Source organism: Serinus canaria, chromosome 1A (assembly GCF_022539315.1).
Source record: "Serinus canaria isolate serCan28SL12 chromosome 1A, serCan2020, whole genome shotgun sequence".
Taxonomy (NCBI): domain Eukaryota; kingdom Metazoa; phylum Chordata; class Aves; order Passeriformes; family Fringillidae; genus Serinus; species Serinus canaria.
In genome coordinates this window covers 55,314,732-55,335,376 of record NC_066314.1, presented here as the reverse complement: position 1 = coordinate 55,335,376, position 20,645 = coordinate 55,314,732, and the positions used below count along the sequence as shown (strand labels likewise).

The 20,645-nt window shown below is 38.1% G+C and overlaps 1 protein-coding gene across 3 annotated transcripts in view; it reads left to right on the top strand.

Moving 5' to 3' along the window:
* Positions 1-20,645, top strand: part of MPPED1 (metallophosphoesterase domain containing 1) — a 59,717-nt gene that overhangs the window by 11,678 nt on the left and 27,394 nt on the right. For all 3 annotated transcript variants that reach the window (XM_050970041.1, XM_050970042.1, XM_050970040.1), the window contains exons 2-4: positions 1,312-1,574; positions 6,539-6,724; positions 19,414-19,635. In XM_050970041.1, coding sequence (XP_050825998.1) covers positions 1,423-1,574; positions 6,539-6,724; positions 19,414-19,635 — 560 coding nt within the window. In that variant the 5' untranslated portion in view covers positions 1,312-1,422. The remainder of the gene's footprint in view (positions 1-1,311; positions 1,575-6,538; positions 6,725-19,413; positions 19,636-20,645) is intronic.

The following is a 20,645-nucleotide window of genomic DNA, read 5'->3' as shown; positions in this document are numbered from 1 at the left end:
TTTACTGCCACTAAACTGAATTGAACCTAAGTACTTGTAAATAGCTTTAAAAATCTGAATGACTGTGAAGGCCTCCCTCATCCATCACTCTCAGCAGTGCTCCCTTCAGAATGGCAGAAAGGCACATCAGCATGGTCACAGAAAATTCTTCTAGTCCTGCTCTCCAAAACTCTGCATATTAAATGAATTGCTGCATTCTAGCATGGCTTTTCATGAAATACATCTTTGAAACAGATTGCTTGTATTCCCTAGAAGAAAAGAGCCCCTGCTTGCATGAAAGTCAATATTTAAGTCAGACAACTTTTAAAAAGGATGCGAAGTTATACTGTAAAAATACTCACCTTTATAGCTTATAATCCATTTTTTATTAAAACTGGGAAATAAGAGTAAAATTCACATTTAAATTACTTTCTGCTGTTTCTAGGGGATACTCTTTGCATTCCAGTTGGTTTCACATTGTTCTTCCCCTACCCATGTTTGGTACTGCTGTTCTAGACTTGCATAAACTTCAGGGAAAAATTTATTCTCAAACATAAAACCTGTATGGATTTTACATTTTTTAATATTTAGTAACTTTTAACTGTGTGTTAGCCTTGGAATCACTCTGTTTTCCTGTGAATCCAGAATGCTGGGCTAGTACTGACTGAAAATTATTATTTGGAAATAATTGGAAAATAATTTTTCCAATTATTTTGGAAAAGGAAGCCCTTCATATTTATGTTCTTCACTCAAGGAATTGTATGCTCCTCAAGAAGTTCCTTCAGAGGTGCTATAAAACCAGGATTGAGTGCACAGAAAGCCATTCACTCTTCTGTTGATGTAAAGAACAAGCACTTGCAATGCTTCTCTGTAATGTCACAGAGTTTGGGAAAATTTAGTTAAACTAGTTCTCGTTCAATTTACTTGCATTTGAGTTGTGCATAGTCATGTATTCCATTTCAGGTTTGGTGGGAGTTTTCTGAGGGAGGATGGGGAATAAAACTTCATCAGTTCTATAAAAAAGAAAAGAAAGTAAACGATTGTGTTGGAAAAACATTGTGATTTGATGTGGCTTTCTGAATGAATGATGGTCTTACCTTTTGGGTTTGGATTGAAAGTCTAAAATACTTGAGCTATGTTCAAGTAACAAGTTTACTTTCACTCCGTGCTTCCCACCCCTAGTAAAGCGCGTTCGCCAGGTTGCTGACTAGAAAAGTTTGTGTACTTTGGGCAGTTTGTCTTTGTCCCTCCACCTTCCCCTCACGTTACAGAAAGCAAAGGGTGAGCGGAGGAAGTGCCGACAGTTACGCTGTGTGTCTCCCTGTGCTGCAGGTGTTCGGAAGGGGAGCGTGCTGGCCGGGCTGGGGGCTGCCATGGTGCTGGCCCCCGCCGCAGGGAGATAGCAGAGATGGTGGCCTGAGGGCGCCGGCCCCACGCGCAGACATGGCCTTCGCCCAGTCCCACATCATGGCAGCCAGGAGGCACCAGCACAGCCGGCTCATCATCGAGGTGGATGAGTACAGCTCCAACCCCACACAGGCTTTCACATTCTACAACATTAACCAGGGACGCTTCCAGCCCCCACATGTGCAAATGTAAGTATTATAGTGTTGTTATTGCTCCGGCACAGCCTTCGGAATGGTTGTTGCCTTGTCAATGTGGTATTTGATGGACCAGTCACAAAGAATTCAAGGAACACTGTTTGCCGCCTTCCTAATAATATTTACTGTAATGACAAGAAATCAGTCCATTTAAAAAGTACTTTGTTAAAAGATGGGAGAAAGATTCCCTCACTGGTATAAGTGTAATAGATAGTACTTAGGTGTTGAAAAGAGAAATAAAAAACAAGCGGTGGCAATAAAACACGAGATGCTACAAGGATGATACTTTCTGCAGTCTTAATAACTAACGTTTGTTTGCATGGCTGCTGAAAATACCAAGCCTAGATCTGTACAGCACATGTTCTGTTTGGTTAGTTATATTACAGCTGCATACAAGGGAAAAATCATATAAATACATAAAATACTGTGGGCACCCATCCGAAAACTTACTTTCCAAAAGTGCCAAGTGCTTAAAGAGTAATTAAAATAATGTGTTTGTTTCTGACTTCTTATATAATGACAACATCAGTAAAATTAACTGCTCTAGATGATTTATTTGTAATGTAAAGTGGAGAATTATAATTGTGAAATGAAACCTGCCATAAAGTTTAGAGCCAGAAGGAAGAGCAAAACAGTAAAGCTATTACAAATAAATTAAGTATAAAATTCTACTGTAAAATATTTTTATAGGGAATGAAAATGTCTGCACTGTTTTATTGTGTATGTTAAAGAGAGAAGCAGCCTTATCTTTAGATCAGATGACTAGTTTTCATTTTTTAAAGAGAACTCTTTTCCATTAGGAAGACAGAACAAATAGTCACCTAATTTACATTTTTTGCATTTAATATGATTTGATAACTTAAAAACGTAGGTCATGATTTCTGCAGTTAAAAAACTCAGCACTTGTGACTGGTTGAATGCTGTGTGTCTATTTAGTGAGTGCCTTTTTTGGCATAAATTAGATTATATAAAAAAAATCTGATGACTAACATGTATATCAAGATGGTGAGCAAACACTTGGTTTTTGGGGGCAGTATATTATGGTCTGTGTTGGGGTTTTTTAGATCCTACTGAAATGCAAACAGTAAAATTAGTTGAGTGTTAGCACTGGGAGACATCTTTTGTTTATAGAGCTGGCAAATGGTAGAAAAAGTACAAACAAACAAATGTGGGTTCTGAAATACTTTTTCAAATGAAAATGCCAAATGCAGGTTGCCTGATTTGTTGAGGCTTAGCTATTCTTTGTGAATATTCAGACAGCTCCTGGGCACTCAGAGATCTGTTTCCTGATCTTAAAAGCTAAATATTTTTTACTGGGCTGAAAATAAGTTATTTATTAGTATTCACTTAGGTCTCAACAATATGCTGCTTAAACTTCTAACCAGTAAGAAGCTGTGGTACAGGAGGCTTAGGTAGTCAACTACATGATCGAAAACAGCACCCAAGCAAGGAGTTGAAAATAAGATATCTTTAGAAAATAGTTCTTCAGAAGAGTTTAGAAATCTCTCATGAATGATTAATACAATTGAAGAAGCTTGTGCAAATAGAAAAACAGGCCAAATCAGTATAAACATGTACCACAATCTGACCTACGCTTTCTCTTTGTACAGAAATAGTAAATAATGTTTCTGAATACCAGCAGGATTGCTTTTTCTTCCTACCAGTGAACAGAATAGTAACAAAGAAGGGAAAAGTAGACATAAAAGCACCTTTTATTCACATGATTGTTGTGGGTGAAATCTTAGCTCTGCTTCTGTGCATGCAAGTTTTGTCCTTAACTTCAGGGAGGTGAAGGCTTTGTACATGGTTCAAAATACCTCCATTAGTGATGTTGCAGGCAATCAGCAACATTTCACACAGACCTGTTAACATCTGAACTCTCAGAAAACTACTTTAACCACGGGAGGGGGGTGGGGGGCAGGAGGGTTGCATGCTCCTTTTCTTCTGCTCTTCCTTGGTCCTCTGTGCAGGTTTGGATTTCTTATTTGATGTTTTAGCTCCCAGAACATGCTGACAGCCCTTTCTAGACCTGTCGTAGTCTGGCATCCCTGTGCTTGTGAGATGACTGGGTTGCCTCTGACAAGGAGGATGGTAAATTCTGCCTGTGTTTTCAAGTCCATCAGTCATTTCTGGAAAGTGCCTGTCTCACTCCTTCCTGAAGTACTGAAATCTGGTGTATAAACTAACCTCTAGAAGTGTTTTTGCTCTGAGATGTTCCAACTTCGCTTTTCAGTTTCTCTGCAAGTTTTCCTACTGATCTAAAGAAAAACAAAAGCATTTGCACAAAAATAATCAGCAGATCTGTATTCCTCTGCTCATGCTGCAAGCTGTGCATTGGGTGTTGGTGTGACAGCTGCTGTGGGAATGCGTTACACAAGAATATGGGATTGAGCCTTCAGAAATTATTTCCAGTAATACAGCTTAGATGAGTTTGTGAAACTTGACATATGTTTTTACCTATATATGGTCTCAGTGCGTGCATATCACTTCAACATGAGAAATCTGCATCTCATTTATTTGGGTGGGTTTTTTTGTATTGATGCCTTTTTTCCCCACGAAAATTCTCTGGCCTATTGCAGAGAATTTAAAAGTTACACATACCTCATCAACCAGGAAAATGCTGTCCACACCTTCCCCATCCCCATCCAAAGCATGTGCATTATGTGCTGCATGGGGTTGCTATGGTAAGTCTGCTGTTCTTTCCACACAGCTTCCTATGTGAAGCGTACACTGCTCCCTAACACCCAGCTCACTGCTGTGCTGAGCTTTAAAATATTTCTGAAGGAGAAGCTGTACCTGCTTTAAAGGCTACCCTACCACGAAAAGTCAGAGTGGTGTTTTAGACCAGTCCATATCCTTCTGTTTGCCAAGGCAGTATCCATGATTTAAAGCTGGCTCAGTAATGCCATCTGTAACTCGCTTTGGGAAGTGTTGGGCAGGGAGAGCAATAATTCAGTTTACTGGACTGGTGTTTAATCCTTTTAGCTTGAACAGCTACAGTGATAGCCAAGGTCAGCCCCTCACCGTTTTTATCCAACCATCCTGATTCATTTTGTGAACTGCATCATCCTTCACCCAGCTCCCACCAGAGGGCAAATCCTCACCTCCCCGTCTGAGCCCCACCATTCACCACCCACATTCCTCTGCACTCCTGCTGCCTCCCCTGGAGCTTGCCCTGTGCAGCTCTCTCATCCAAAACAGAGGCATTTTTAACATCTCAGCTCTTTTCCTTCATTTGCCCTTCCCCACGTGCCCTACACAAGGAGTTTCCAGGTGCTTGGAGTCCAAGCACTGCACTCTTTGCCACCCAAGTTTTGTAGTTCCCAGGACACCCCTGCTTACATATGCCCCTGGCATGTAGTTCATCGGGTAGGATTTGATCACAGCTGGGTTTACCCCTAAGCTCATATTTAGCTACTTTCTGCTCAAAACCTGGAACTTCAGAAAGACAACCCTAAGGTGTTTGTACAAAAAGGCTGCTCCTCCACCTTTGCTGTAAAAACCCCAAAATTTCTTCTTCCTATGTGACAAAGATGGGTACAAAATAATTGGTTCATACTCCGGTGTTGTAGTTACATTGTAGAAAATGCTAAGACTTTTTTCTGTATTTAACAAGATTTCAATGTTTTAGATTTGTTCCTCACCCTATCACTTATCCTGTGAAGCTGTCAAAAACGCCTCAGTTTATCTGCCTATAAATTTCATAGAATTATTTACACAAAAAAAGGTTGAGTGATTAAAAATTATTATCTTATACCTTTTAAGCACTAAAATGCTTTTTGAAAATTCACCTAGTAAACAGAAGTAGTATTATTAAAAGCAAAGATCTCTATGATTTTTTCGCCCAGAGTTTGTTTATGTAAAAGTAAACTCCCGAATTGAAGAACAGCCAGCAAGGGATAGAAATATGTACTGTATACTGCAACAGTGAGCAAAACTAATTTTATTTGCCCTTTCAAAAGAAACATTGTAAAAGTAAAACAGTTCATAACAATTCTGTATATCTCTCTGGTTTCTGACATTAATGACATTAATATAACTCTTAGTGACATTAATATAACTCTTGCATCTCTTGCTTTTTGATTTTTTTCCACGACAATTCCCTAACTGGAGTAGCAGATACAGTTTAGCTGCATATAGATAGATTTGCTTCCATGTATTCAAACAAAATATGGATTGAGGTTAAAAAGATTGATTTGAAAACAAGTATTCCTTCTATGGCAGAGGGGTGTTCTTTGATTTCCTCTTGTAAAATACAAGTCTCATCAAACTGGGTCAGATCTTCTAGTTTCTTCAGTTTTGCATGTAAAGATTGGGTTCTGAACAATGCAGCCTCACCCCTCAGAGCATCTGATTTCATTTAGTGTAATTAAGCCCAGAAAGTCGTCACTCTGTCCTGACAATAGTCAGGCTTTAACATTTACAGCTGTTGGGAGAGTTTTTATGTTGCTTTGCATTAACACACTGAAACATATCTCCAAAATGTGTTAATTAAATTTGCTCAAATTGAGTAACTTGCAGAAAAGAAGTTATAATTAGGAAAAAAACCCAAACCATCTAAATGTATTTATGTATCTAAAATAAATCTTTTCCCTGTGTACAGTGTAATCATAATTAAACAATGAAATGGGATAGTACTATTCCTTTGAAAATGGCAATATCTTTGATTTATTTGTGAGTATTTGTGTCAGAGTTACTGCCATAGTCCAATCGCTTTTCCCTAATCTCTTTAAATTAATCTATCTACCCAACAAATACTGCAAATGTTGTGATGTGAACATCAAGAATTTTTACACCTCCCATTAGTGTTAGGTTTGTTTTAACAAATCCTTCCATCAGGCAGATTTAGAAGTCTGTGTACTCTTTTGTAAAGGTAAAAAAGTAGTGTTAGAATTGCAAAGCAGACACCAAGGAGTACGTAAATACTTTATAACCTTGTTGTGATGCATTTCCTACAGGGTTGATCCGGTGCCCCATGACGCTCCGAAGCCTCCAGGATATACACGATTTGTCTGTATTTCTGATACTCACTCAAGAACTGATCCCATCCAAATGCCATATGGAGATGTGCTAATACATGCTGGTGATTTTACTGAGCTGGGACTTCCTAGTGAAGTAAAAAAATTCAATGAGTGGCTAGGTAGGTATTGAATTCTGTGTGGATTCAACAGTAAATTTGCTTGCTGATTGTATCTGCCCCTTCTGCCTCCCAGTTAAAAACCATCACACACTCAGAAATCATGAATGTTAATTTGACTTTTAAATTTGAATGGCAGTGAGTGGGAATCAGATTTTTTTCCTTAGATTCGACAAATATTTTTGCATTTTTCTAACTGAGCAAATAGGATTTGTGAGACTATTCATCTGTTCTGCCTTCCCGCTCTTAAGTGTACATTAGGCAACTTCTTGGTGTTAGCAACAATTGAAGTCAGGAGGCCTTTAATGATTTACATAAAACTTCTTGCATACATTGTTACAGCTTTGCTGCCTCCCCTAAAAAGTTGTTGTGACTGAAAACATTTTTCTGTTTAATCCCAGAGGGCTCATAGGTTTGGGGTTTTTTTTTATATCTGAGGCTCAGCTGTGCCACAGAGATGAATTCTGAACAAAGCAAACCCTAGCAAACCCTGTGTGCCTGTGGTTGCTGCCTTGGATGTAGCAGACCAGATGTAGATGCCTTCTGTAGGCAACTTTTGGCACTGCTAACTGAAATTCTGTTCCACTGGGCAACAGAGTGATGATTTACATGTGCTTCTGCAATGTTTTGTATATGCTAAAAAAAAAAAATTAAAATTGGAAAGCATGCACTGTATCCAGACAAAAACCCTCATCAGTGCTGTTCTTGCAGCATTGCAGATACCTTAATTTAGAATAAAAGTGGCTTCTGGATTTTAAGACTTCATTAATTAAAAAAAGGTGAGAGGGAATGAAGGAGTTGGAGAGAGAAAGGACCCAGTTTAAAGGTAACAGATTTCAAGTTTTTGTGTTGATTTTCTTACTTGTAGTTGATATTTTTGCATTTTTTTATGTCTTTTTTTTTTTTTCTACATATTGCAGCAATCCACACTAGGAAGGCACAAAGCAGACAGATGCATGTAGGCTGAAATGGAATTTAAAAAGGAAAGTCAGGACTTCACAATTTAAACAAATATTTACTAGCAAATAATTATTAGCAAGACTGATAAATATTTATTTGAGCTCAGGAACCCAGTAATATGCCCCACATGGAACAAATGGTTTTTTTCTGTGACTATGAAGGTAGGAACAGCATGTGGAATAATTGATATAGAGCTATCAACTCTGTCTCTGTACCCAAAAGGAGCAGGTTGGTCATAAACCAGCAAGTTTTGACCCTGTTTTGTAGGTCTCTACCATGTATTATAGTAATGTGCTGAAAATAGCATTTACAAATTATTCAAACCATATGGTTACCCCTTCTAAATAATCCTGATTTTATTTATCTGCTGGTGTGGGAAGAGAAGTGCTTTGGGATATTGCTGGAGAGCAAGGATGGGGCTGTGCTCATTGCTTGCTGCACAGTTTTTGTCTCCAGTTCTCCATCTGCCTCTCTGCTGGTCACAGCTGTACAGCGTTCTGAAGATGTCTGTAAGCTGAAATCCTCTCAGAATGGTAGAGAGATTTCCCAAGGCATTTCTGTGATGTTCTCTTCATCATTTTTATTCCAAAATAAAGGGCTTAATTTTCTGACTTTTTGGGCATGCTTCCAATTTTCATGGTAGCGTGCGCTTGGGAAAAGGTGATCTTGGTGGTTGGAGTTATATTTTTGCAAGAGCAAAAGATTTGACATACAGGAAGTTAGCAAGTTCAAAGGTTTTTGTTTGGTTTCTTGGCAATTTAAAATAAAGATTTATCTTAAATTTTTAATAAAGTTTTTGTTTGGTTGTTTTAAACAATCAGTTTATCAACTCTTGAATATATTGAGTGTTCACAAAATCTGCAGTAAATGGCAGAATGGTTAAAAGAATCCCTATTGAGAAGGAATTTCAGAGGGTTTTACTGGTTGTCCATTTTTTTGTGACAGCATTAGTCTCCAAAAAAGCTTTGATTTATCTAGATAGCTGCTTCCAGTACCTTCCATAATTTTGCAGCTCCACAGCCAATCCAACCTTCTCCTTCTTCCTTAATACTTTACTGGTTTCTTGAGAAAGTAACTGACAGACTCTGGCACCGACTTTTCCTCCACTGACCTTCTTCCTTGCTGCTGCCAGATTTCCCTGTTTATTCCTTCATGTATAGGGCTCACTTTCCCAATTCTTTGTCTTATCTGTGTCTCCTGCTGTCCTTAGATTACAACTTTGTTTTTGCCTTGCAATAAACACTAGGTTTGGTACAGCTTCCCTTGATCTCAGCTTTGCCTCAAGCAGGAGATACAAACCCTCCTCCTGCTTTTGCTCCAAGTCTCTATGTGCAGCATTGATTCCTACCTTTCAGTTTTGAGTTCTGCTGTACCCTCTTGGGTCTGTGCCACTCTGGTCTCTCTGTTTCATCTTTCCAGATGAACTCGCCTTCAGCAAGTTCAGATTTTATCTTTGCGCTCTACGCAAAACTCCTGTGCCTGTCTGATGGAAAATTTATTTTACATTACCATCATTAACTTCCATGGGACTTATGGTTCTATCAAGCACATGCTCAAGTGTTGTGCTAATAGAGGCACATTGGCTGGATGAGTCATCCCCTAAATCTGTTCTCTTTTTCTGACTGTCCCTGGTTCCCAGGAAGGCCGCTACCAGGGAATGGCACTTAGGTTACTTGGGTACGGCACTTAGGATCCCAGTATTGTCCCTGGCTGGGGCTGGTACCCAGGTGCTCTGTTTTGGCAGCCGTTTAGTCACCATGTTTTATACTTCTGACTCCTAAAGCCTTCTAGTTAATTTCAATTGGTTCTTTCTGGTGATTAATTGCTTTCTGTCATGTGTCTTTTCCTCTAAGCCTTTCTCAGGGAGAGAGTTGAGGTTTCACTAGGGCTGGCTTGGTGTCTAATTCTGTGGAAGAGATAAAATGTTGGTGATCACTGGATGTGCTTATTTTCTCAGCCTTCTCTGGTAGGCAGCCCAGCATTACTTTTAATTTAATATATAGATTTTTCTTCACTGAGTTTTTTAATTACATTTTGTGTCTGTGCAAAGTTTGAGCACAGACACAATTTTGCAGCAGAGTTCCAGAATACGACAGGGATGTTTAGATGAACTGTGCTTATTCTGAACCTACTAGTTTCATCTGGTATTTTCTAATACTGGAAGAGGCAAGTGAAAAATTTATCATTCTTTATTCTGCTTAAGAATATTTAGGCTCTTTCCATATCTGCCCTTAAGATATTTTTAAGGCTGAAGATTGTTCAGAAGTCCTTAAATGCCTTTGATCATCTGTGTCACTCTCTGTACCTCTTAGTTCCACATCCTAACAAAAAGAGTGAGACCAGAACTGTACATGTTACAAGAACACTACAGATTTATACCCTGGTACAGTGAAATTTCCTAGTTCTCTTTTCCTTTTTGGTCTTGTCGATTATTCTGTTTTTAACAGAACAATGAGATGGCATTCTAATAAAATTTCCTAATACAATTCCATGAAGACTTTCCTGAATGGTAATACCTAGTTCAGAACCCATGACTACATCTACAGTTTGTGTATTTTTTTCCAAATTTTAAAAATTATTCTGCATAAATTTATGTTCAGTTTCATCTCCTGTTATTGCCCAGTCATGAAATATCATGATGCACTTTTGCAAGTGAGATTTCTATTTTGCTGACATTTTTCAAGGTAACCGAAACGTTTTGCAGGGTAATTTTCTAAGCTGAAAATTAAGGAAATAGGGGATGAATAGTCAGTTTACAAAGCATACAAACAATGCCAACCTGCTCATTGCCTTTTCTTTTTTTTTTCTGAACTGACCCTTCTCTTGTTATCATATCTCAACTTTTTTGCTTTTTTTATCTAGTTTGTTCTCTTACTGTATTTTTCTTCCAAATTTAAAAATTCAGTTTTGGAGAACCAGAATAAGATGAAGTACAAGGTATGTTCTATTGTAGGAATGAACAGAAGGCCAAGAATCCAGGGAAACTTTCTGATGATTTGTAAGAATGCATGGTATGACTTTGAACGTGTGCTAATTTTCCAGCATGTTCAGGAGATTTTAATGATAGTACTTCAAACAGACAAAAATAATGTGCAGCTTTTTCATTATTTTGGTTTTTGTTATTTATTCCCTTCCTTACCTGCATGTCAATCAAACGTGTTGTGGGACAAATACAAAGACGTATATCCTGCCTTAGTACACTCATCAAATACTGACTCCAAACCATCTCTATTTTTTATCTCCCATATTGTTGGCACTGGAAATTGCCTGCTTGGCTCAGTTGCTCATGTAATTCCCTTTGCTCAAGCCTGTAATATCATTTCCAAATTGCGTATGCTCCAGGACCCGCTGTCACTTTGAGCTTGTGGGTTACTTTCCTGGAAATTTAACTAAATAGCTGATCTGTGCTATAAGCTGCAACACTACTTCCATCTTTTCTCTGAGAATTCTCTTCTGTGCATGGCATAAGCCGCACCACTACTTTCGTCTTTTCTCTGAGAATTCTCTTCTGTGCATGGATTGGGAAGATTACTTAAACTAACACATTGTGTAATATATATTGTTTCAGTGTGTTTGCTTGAGATTTTCCAATTTCTAAGACAGACTCTCTATCTGAGACTCAAGTTCAAGGTAAATTGGAAATAAAAAAAATAAAAAAATGGCTTGGAGTTATAATGGAAAACAATAATTAGCTCTTCAGAGTATTTTCCTGAAAATATTATTACATGTTGTACATACACAAACACAGACCAAAAAAAGGATTACATTATTTGACATGCACTTCAGAAGTTGACCTAGGCAAACTCAGCACAAAGGATAAGATTTTTATTTCAGACTAAAAAATATTTTAGAGTGAAGATGTCTACCAACTGTAATAACTGGCATTACTAGAACATTACCTGTTTCTAGAATTAGACTGTATTTGATCTAAACTTGTCATATTAGATTCTGTAGACAGAATCAGAGATTTGTTAATAAGTATCATCTCTACTTTTTAACAGTCTTGAAAAAAGATCTTCAGAAAAACTTGTGGTCACTAGGCTTAGCTTTACTTTTGCTTTACTACTCAGCTTTGCAGAATGATAGTAATTATTTTTCTTCCTCTCTTAGCAGGTATATTTTTAAGAAGTTAAGTAATACTCACATTTAAAGCAGATTAAAATCATGCTGAAGATGAAAAAAATCAGCTTCAGAGCAGCAAAAGGAATTAGAATTTATATATTGTAGTCATGCCATTTTGACCATTGGTAATTACGCTATTTTTATGTTAATGTAGAAACCCCTTGAAAGAAGTATTTAAGCATTAATTATCTATTTACAAAAGAATGGCTTTGGAAATGCAGTGAAAAACATTGAGCTGTGTAGGGATTCAGAGCAGATGTCAATTTTAAAAGACTGGGCATACTTAAAAAATGTGTCAGTTTTAACTGCTGTTCTTAAATTTATGGTGGCTTGATGCATTTATACACCCAAGGCTCAGACACAGAAAATTGCACTGCAGCACACTGTCCCAGTATTTCACCAGTTCTGGGGAGTTAGGATGTCTTAGGAACTTCAGAATATTAAACTGGCTTCTGTGAGGAATATTTAAGTTGCATCCCTGTATTGGGAAGATGATCCAAAGCGACTATTTTTCACATACACCTCCTGTGCCAGTGGTGAAAAGCTGTAGAGGTGATAGGTGCTCAAGCATTGTTCCTTCATTTCCTCCTTCCAATCCCATGAGCTTCTGGGGGATTTCTTGAACTTTGTACTAATATTGAGCTTGCCTCTTTCCACTAATGCATTGAGAAGTAGCCAAACTCTAGGATTCTGAGTCTGAGTTTTCATAAATACTGAGATCCCTGATCCTTCAAATGAGCAAGTGAATAAAAATACCCAGTCTTATCCCAGACTAGCAGACAAGGGTAGCTTTAGGAAGGCAGTGTGGCCCAGAAGTGAACAACCACAGAACTGGAAAGATCTGGGATGTAAGTCTGTGAACTGTCATTGCCTCTGGCAGAGATATTTGAAAGAGCCTGAGGAAGACAGGCAACCAAATTCTAGTTAGTCATCTTCAGATTTGACAGCCTCTTTATTGTTCCCCCTTGTGAAACTGTGAAAATGATGCTTGATCCACCTACCACATGAATGTGTTGGAGGATTAATTATTCTCAGCACAGCACTTTGAACACCTATTGTGCAGCACTGTACACAAACATTAAACATGGTTATTAGTGCTGTGCACCTCGTACACTGACATGACACATGGCTCTTTGTAGTCTTCCCTTCCAGAAGATGACAAGTGGGAGATGCTGAAAGCACCTTCGTGGGATCTGAAGATCTGAATAGGAATCTGTATCAGTGTGCACAGAGATCCATGTAGGAAGTGTAAAACGTTTTTTAATTGTTACTTTTAAACTCAGTTTTCCCAGCTCCTTCCTTTTCATGGTCCCCAGATACAAGTTGTAATCAAAACTAGAATATTTCAGGGGGCAAAAAAGATGTGGTAGGAATTATATCTCCCCAGAAAATTTAAGACTATAACTATACCCAGGAAGAAAAAAAAACCCCAAACAAACTTATGAAAATGGACTGTGACTTACACAGTTGGTGGCTTTCAAGCCATCAAGTGCCATAAGCTGAGGTGACACATCAAAGGAAGGTTCAGTCCAGGCAGACATCACAGTTGTGCAATTTTTTAGACATTTCTTATAGACCACAGGTGAACAGAAGGTGCAGATCCATGTAACCTTTTGTCTTGATTCAGTGCAGCTACTCTAATGGCCTAGTTATGATTGGGCTGGTTCTGCATAATTGCAGGGTAATTAAATAAACCAGGCTAAAAGGAAGCCACTTTTCCTTTAGAAGTAATTTTGACCAATTATATTATGTGGGTGGGTATAAAGCACAGTATATCAAAGAGCCTAAGTTGTATAACAATCAGGTGGTTTTTTAGTTTGATTTGCCTTCATCTATTTTTAAGGAATCCTGTTTTATCAACGTGAGCGATGTTTTATGTGTTTGCTGTTTTAGTGTTTGGTATAATTACTGTCTTTTTCAATACAAGAATGGATAGAGCTGGAAGGTTACAGATGACTTCAGAGGAGAGGGAGTGTTCATTTACAGTATTATTCCAGATTACACACCATACAAAAAACATGTTAATGTAAATTTCCCAGACATCAGCATCAGTGTTTAAATACAGAACTGTCAAAAAGATGCTAAAAAGCAATCTGAGACAGTTATGCAGTCTTTCCACTGTATCACTCACTGCTGTATTCTAAAAGGTTGAAATGAGAGGAAAGAAGCACTAAGTGGGCACTTACATGATTGTCACTTCTTTTAATGAATACTAAAAATTTTGCTCAGTACAAAATACCAGGAAAGAAACAAAACACATCTGTCTGTCCAGGTTTGCATTTAGCTCAGCAAAGTTGGGACTAGATAACAACTGCAAGCTTCAGAAGAGGTCCAAAGTTAATAAAGATACCTCACTTCGTACAAGAGGAGCCTGGAGTATGGACATCGCAAGTTTGCTCTTGGATTATTTGCAGTGTTGATCTGGTTTACTTGGTTGCTAATAGAACAGGATGAACTCTTAATAACACAGAATTCCACTTTGAACAAGCTCAGCTGCAGAGAAATAGCGAACAGACAGTGCTGCTCAGCAGGCTGCATTATGCAGCCTGTAGTCCAAGTAATGGTTCCCCAGCACTTCAAGTTATTTTGTAAAAATTATGTTCACCATAAAAAGAACCTACTGGAGTTTGGAATTAAAAAATTGCTGCAATAATTCTGTAATTGATGCATAAACATGCAAAAATTAGATGTTTGGTTGACTTTCTTAATTAGTAATCTGCAGTAATGAAAGGAATAAACAAAGATGTTCCTAGCTAAAGAAATATATATGTTCCTATACATATTATATTACCAGAACTGCTGTCATATTCTTATCCTGAAAAAATGAAGGCTAAGAAACTTTCTGAGGAAGCTTTGCTGTAAACTGAAAAAACCCTCCATGGATGAAGTGAAAAAATCTGTAAGATGATAACACGTCTGGCTATATATGTTAAATATAATAACCTGAGCTTGTTGATAGTAAAATAATTTCAAATGATAAGAAATTATATTGATGGAGGAAATTTAGGGCCAATTTTTTTGTGAGATGAGTTGTTCTGGGAGCAGAGCCACTGCTGCCTGACTTCTTGGATCTTGTCTTGTAGATCCGTTGTGGATTCCAAATTGCCTCATTCCTTTGAAACCCCTCCTTCAGATTTGGATTTATTTACCTTAGACACTTTCAGGAAATTCAAGGGAACATAATTACCTTTGAGGTTTTTATGTAGTAAATAGCTTTTTAATCTGCTGGGCAGTTTCAGATAGATATGGAGTGACAAGCAGACAGAAGTCCAAAGCACTGCAAGTTCTATGTTTTCCCTAAGAAAAAAGATATCTTTTGCTAAAACTGCTAAATTAAGGGCAAGATAACGTGTCTCCAGCATTTTATTGCATATAAGGGGAGATTACAAAATGGAAAGGGGAAAATAAGGCAGGAGAGATAAAGAGCCATGTAGCCGAGAGGAAGGAAAAGGATGGGTGAAATCTCTTATCCCACATTAATACAGAGGCTGACAGAGTGGATGGTGGCTGGGAGCCCCATTCTAAATTGGCAGAAGGCAAAAGTTTAATGTGGCCTGAAAGAGAAAGCTCAGAAGCCCAGGGCTGAATCTGAGCCAGTGTGTTTCTGATAGTATTTCGATTTGTAAATGTTTCATTCCAAATCCAAATAGGATGAAGTGGATGGAGGTTGATTATGGAGGAAAATAATTTTAGTTTCTTGCAAATTAAACATAATGAGAGGAAAAAACCCAACACTTATTTTAGGGAAAAAAAAAAAAAAGAAATTTTGCCTAGAAATGAAATTTTTATTCACCCCAAAATATTTTAAATGGACATTTTGCTTCTTTTTGTTTTTCCTTGGTAATGTCAGAAAGACTGTGTGAATTTCCAAATATAACCCATTTCATCCAAGTGGTATTTTAATACAGAAAAATATTTAGGTAAAATTTTTCCAACCAATTCTAGTTGCAGTTTATGGCCAGATTAGAGGCATATTTTAGCAGAATTTTCTCAGGTGCCAAGAACAGAAGGATCCCTGTTCTTTGGACAAAAACACTTGCCTTGTTTTGGCTGGTCAAAAGAAGAGATCAGACAAAAAATGTAACTTCCCCCAAATTCATAACTTTTCTTCTTTTTTTTTTCTTTGTTTGAAATTACATCTTTGACTCCCATAGCATATGTTCTTGCATGTGTTTCTTGGCACTCCTGAAGGGCAGATTTGTTTCTTACATGCTTCCTGCCTTATTTTTTTCTGGGGAATTAATTTTGTCCTGGATATGTGTGCAGGATTCCTGTGACAGCCATAATTTTTCTTTAATATCATTGTATACACAGAGCTTCTGTATTAATACTGAGTTTGTTACCTGCCCACCAGCAAAGCCATATGCTAGAATCAAATGTTAATTGGTTATCAGTTGGGGATTTAGTCCTACTCATCTGCTAGATGGATAGTATGAGAAACTTACACCAGAGTTAATGGAATATACTCTCTAGTCTTGTTAAATTGCCTGTCTGCCATAGATTTGTTCCATTACAATCACAACACAAAATGAGGTTTGAATTTGTTTTAGCATTGCAGGCTCTTTAAAATTCTGGTTTGTTTTCCAGCGTGGATTGACCGGAATCTAGAGAATCAGGGAGGATGGAAGGGACCTCTGGAGAATACTGAGTTCAATCTTCCCCTCAAAGCAGGCATGGTTAGAGACCAGAACCTTGGCCTGGTGAACTCTGAGTGTCCTTGAAGAAGGAGATTTCCCAGCTGCTCAGGGCACCTATTTCACTTTTTTACCATCCTCATGATAAAATTCTTTCCTTGTAGCACGTTCTCACTTGTGCCTGTTGCTGCTTGTCATGCATCTCTGAGAAGCACTTGCTCTTGCATTTTCCTGGGCCCAGGTGGTTGCAGACCAGCAGCAGGGTCTGCCCTGCATCTTCTCTGGGTCTGAACAGCCTCAGATCTCAGTCTCTCCCCTCATCCCAACCACCTTGGCAGCTCTCTGATGGGCTTGCCTCAGTTTCTCAGTAGTTTTCCTGTCACTGAAGAGCCCAGGATGGGACCCCACACTCCAAAGGAGCTCTCACAAGTGCTACGTGGTGGAGAAAGTTCACCTCCTTTGTTCAACTGGTTTTGCTGGTGATTAAGACAGCCAGGGTGCCATGGCCATAAAGACTCCCTGCAGAGTCTTTTTGAGTGTAGTTACTCCATCCTGGGTGCAGCTGTGGAACAACTGATGCACCTGGAAGCATTTGAATTATCTGTGATCAAGAGCTGTTGGGATAAAAAATGGAAAAGCGTTTGTTCTAGGGCTGTGCGTAGGAACACAGCCATATACCAGCTCTAAGATTATGTGCCCTTGGGGATGTCCTGCTCCTAGCTAAGGAAGCCAGGGCTACAAATTGTGCAGAAATCAGTTCCTTACACATAACTTCACAACAGCAGTGCCTAGGCAGGAACAAGATTTCAAAGATTTATACCTAAGTCTGACTTTGTAATTCAAAAGCCCTCAGAGTAAAAAGCAAAGCACATTCTAAAGTCTTCCAAGGAGCAAGTTTGAACAAAATATTGCTAAATCTATGAATAAGCAGCAGAAAATACCCTGTTAGTAAAAAATTAAGATTTAAAAGGTTAAAAGTGTAGTTAAGGAGACAAAGAAAAGGAAATAATTTTACCAAAGCCTGGTGTGGAATGAAAGAATAAAACAAAAAACTGAGATGCATACTCATCAAAAATACAGTTGTTAATTGAAAAGCTGACAGACCTGTAACTACAGCAGTGCCTCTGGCCGCCACTATAATAAATGTAACTGTACATTTAGAGTAATTTGCTAATTTGCCTAAGTAACACCCACAGACAGCAACATGACATAAATACATTAGTGGAAGCAACAGCTATAACCAGCTCATACAGGTTCTTGGCTGCTAGATGGATGGATCAGATGAGCTGGAAAAGATTTACCAAACAGAACAGAAATGGAGCTGGTAACAACATTGTGGGATACAGGATTTCTTTATTCCTTTAAGGCCTGAAGATGCCCATACATGTTGCAGCATGTAAATAACATTTTTAACTTGTGTATGTGTGTGTGTGTGTGTGTGTGCACACCTGGAAAGCTTGTACAGGTGGAGTACACATCTGCTAAATGCCAAGCGTTTCAGAAGCAAAATGGAGAAGTCATTCAGGTATATTATTGAATCTTGAACATTTAACATGTAGTTATAAATATCTGAAAAGAGTTTTTGTTAAATGTTCTAAACACATGTATGTATTTGGTCCATAGGAAAGACTGGAACCTGTACCATCAGCTTTCCTAATACAGGTGTTCCAAGTGTCTGAAACTTGTATTTCAGAATCACCCACATCTTCATCTGGCGAAGTTCAGCCCTGTGTCACCTCCCTTAGGCTACTACTGTTCTGTCTTCCGTTTCCATAGCTCTGAATCACACTGTTGCATTTTATTCTGAAGTCCTGCTCATGCCAGCTTTTGCCATTGCATATTAACTGGTTTTTTTGTGTTCTCTAAATAGACTGCCTCCAGGTTAAGCTTGGGCCATCACTAAGAATTTTTATGTTATCAACAATGCATTTCTAAAATTAAAACCCCAAAAAATTGCTGTCATGGAAGGCGGGTTTAATTTTCAATAAAATATTTCTTTCTGGTCCCAATCTCCTCTTCTGACTGTCTTGATCCTGATACAAATTAACAGTGCAGAAACAAAGCTAATGAATGCAGCTTTGCACAGTTTCTGTCTTTGTTTCCTCCCAGATGTGCTTAGGAGCTTTGTGCTGAGTTATTTGAGACAGGCAATGCCAGCTCTCAGGGGCAGAATCCAGTGAACAACCAAGTGTGGAGTCAGGTGAAAAGTTTCTGTTTCAGTGCTGCTCTCAGGAAGAGCCCACGTGTGTGGGCATATATATTCTTGCCTTCATCAGGAGGTTGTTCTAAGGTTTTTCACTAAATACGGGTTGTAAAATATTCTTGAACATGAGTCACTTTAAATTATAGTCCACAGAGCTAAGGGAGTCACTGAGAAAATGGAGCAGGAAAAAAACCATGGGATAGAGGCAAAGAGTGAGATTCCACTGTGGGATGTGGATTTTTGTCAGCCAAACTGAATCCATCCCATGCTAGAAGGCTTGATATTAATGTCTGGGCAAAGACCCCTCTGGCTGACCCAAGTTCTGAGTGTCAATACAGGCTGACAAAGACCTCAGCTCTGGGAGAAGAGAGCTGACATGATTTTATGAAGCATTACAGCTGATCTTCTTTGAACCCTAATTTCTGTCAAAGAGTTATCATCACTGTCACAGTAAATGATACTTGCAGCACAAATGGCAATTAACTAGAAGTAAATAGTAGAGCAGAAGTCTGCAGACTGGTTTTTAAGGTTGATGAGTTGAAAGTAATTTCAACACATTAATGCTAAGCATGCTAAATCATAGTGTGCCATGAAAAAGACAGTAATGTCATTTACCTGAAATCAGCAGGAATTACAATAACATGTAGTAGGGGTAGGCTCGATTGTTTCAAATATGTGAGCATATTACAGGAACTGATAACACTTTGTCTATCTGTTTGCTTTTATCAGATTTTCCATAAAACAAGTAATTTTTTTGTTTTTCACTGTTTTAGGTAGCCTGCCCTATGAATACAAGATTGTGATAGCAGGAAATCATGAATTGACCTTTGACCAGGAATTCATGGCTGACTTGATCAAGCAGGACTTTTACTATTTCCCTTCTGTTTCTAAGCTGAAGCCAGAGAGCTATGAAAATGTACAGTCTCTTCTAACCAACTGCATCTATCTTCAAGACTCTGAAGTGACGGTGAGGGGATTCAGAATATATGGCTCCCCTTGGTAAGCAGGTTTTCAAGCATACATAAAAAAAAAAATTGTTGATTGCTATCACATCAGCCATTTTGTCTGCATCAGCTGTACTTGGATTGCTGTGTTAGAAAGAAAAGTAACACTCACTTTGATAAAGTTTTTATATTTTCTTGTAATTAATAATTTCTGTGACAAAATAATGTACTGTACTGTGGGTATGGTTAACCAAATAATGATGGGAAAAAAAGATAGTGTGCTCTTCAAACTCTCAGCCAGGAGCTGTTTAACAGTCCATGCAGGGGGCTTTTGTGTCATAAAATATGGTTTTTATCCTTGGTGAATTTATTTAATTACAAGTTAATTTTATTGCAAGGGTACATTCTTTTGACTATTTCCATCCTACAGAAAATATTGGTGGTTCATTAGTGTGTACAGTAGTCACTTAACTTATTTCACTTAAGTCACGAGCTTATTTCAGCAAGTCTGAAGGTCTTTTATTGCATATTCCTCAGGATCTTACTTTCTTTTATAAAGTAATAGCTTTCCTCAAGGTCTAGCTGAGCTTCTAAAGTCAAAACTCAGTGGCAGCTTAATATTTCATGGACACTGCTCTACTGCATAGTGATCATTTAGAACCCTTGACAGTATTGAAGGCAGATGGACTTAGGTTCCTGACTTCCTTGTTTGTGCTGCTTCTGTGTCTCTTACTAATGTTCCACTGCTGTTTATTATTTCTGCTGATGGGCCTGTAAATTGGGATTTTCTGAGCATTTGGTATATGTTTAAAAAAAGTAAAAATGCATTTTAAAAGGCAGGGTTTTAAAGGAATATATTATTCTTCCTTTTAACATCACATCAGGCTGAAATGTAGCAAACAAGTTGTCAAACCTGATGCATATATCCTGATGTGAATTTTCAGTGTGAATAAACTGTGAAATATCTTGGGGTTTTTTTTTCTTTTTTAATGAAAATTGGCTTTTTCCCATTTGGTTATTTGAGATGGGTGTTAATTTTGTCTGAGTTTATTATTCTACATTTGT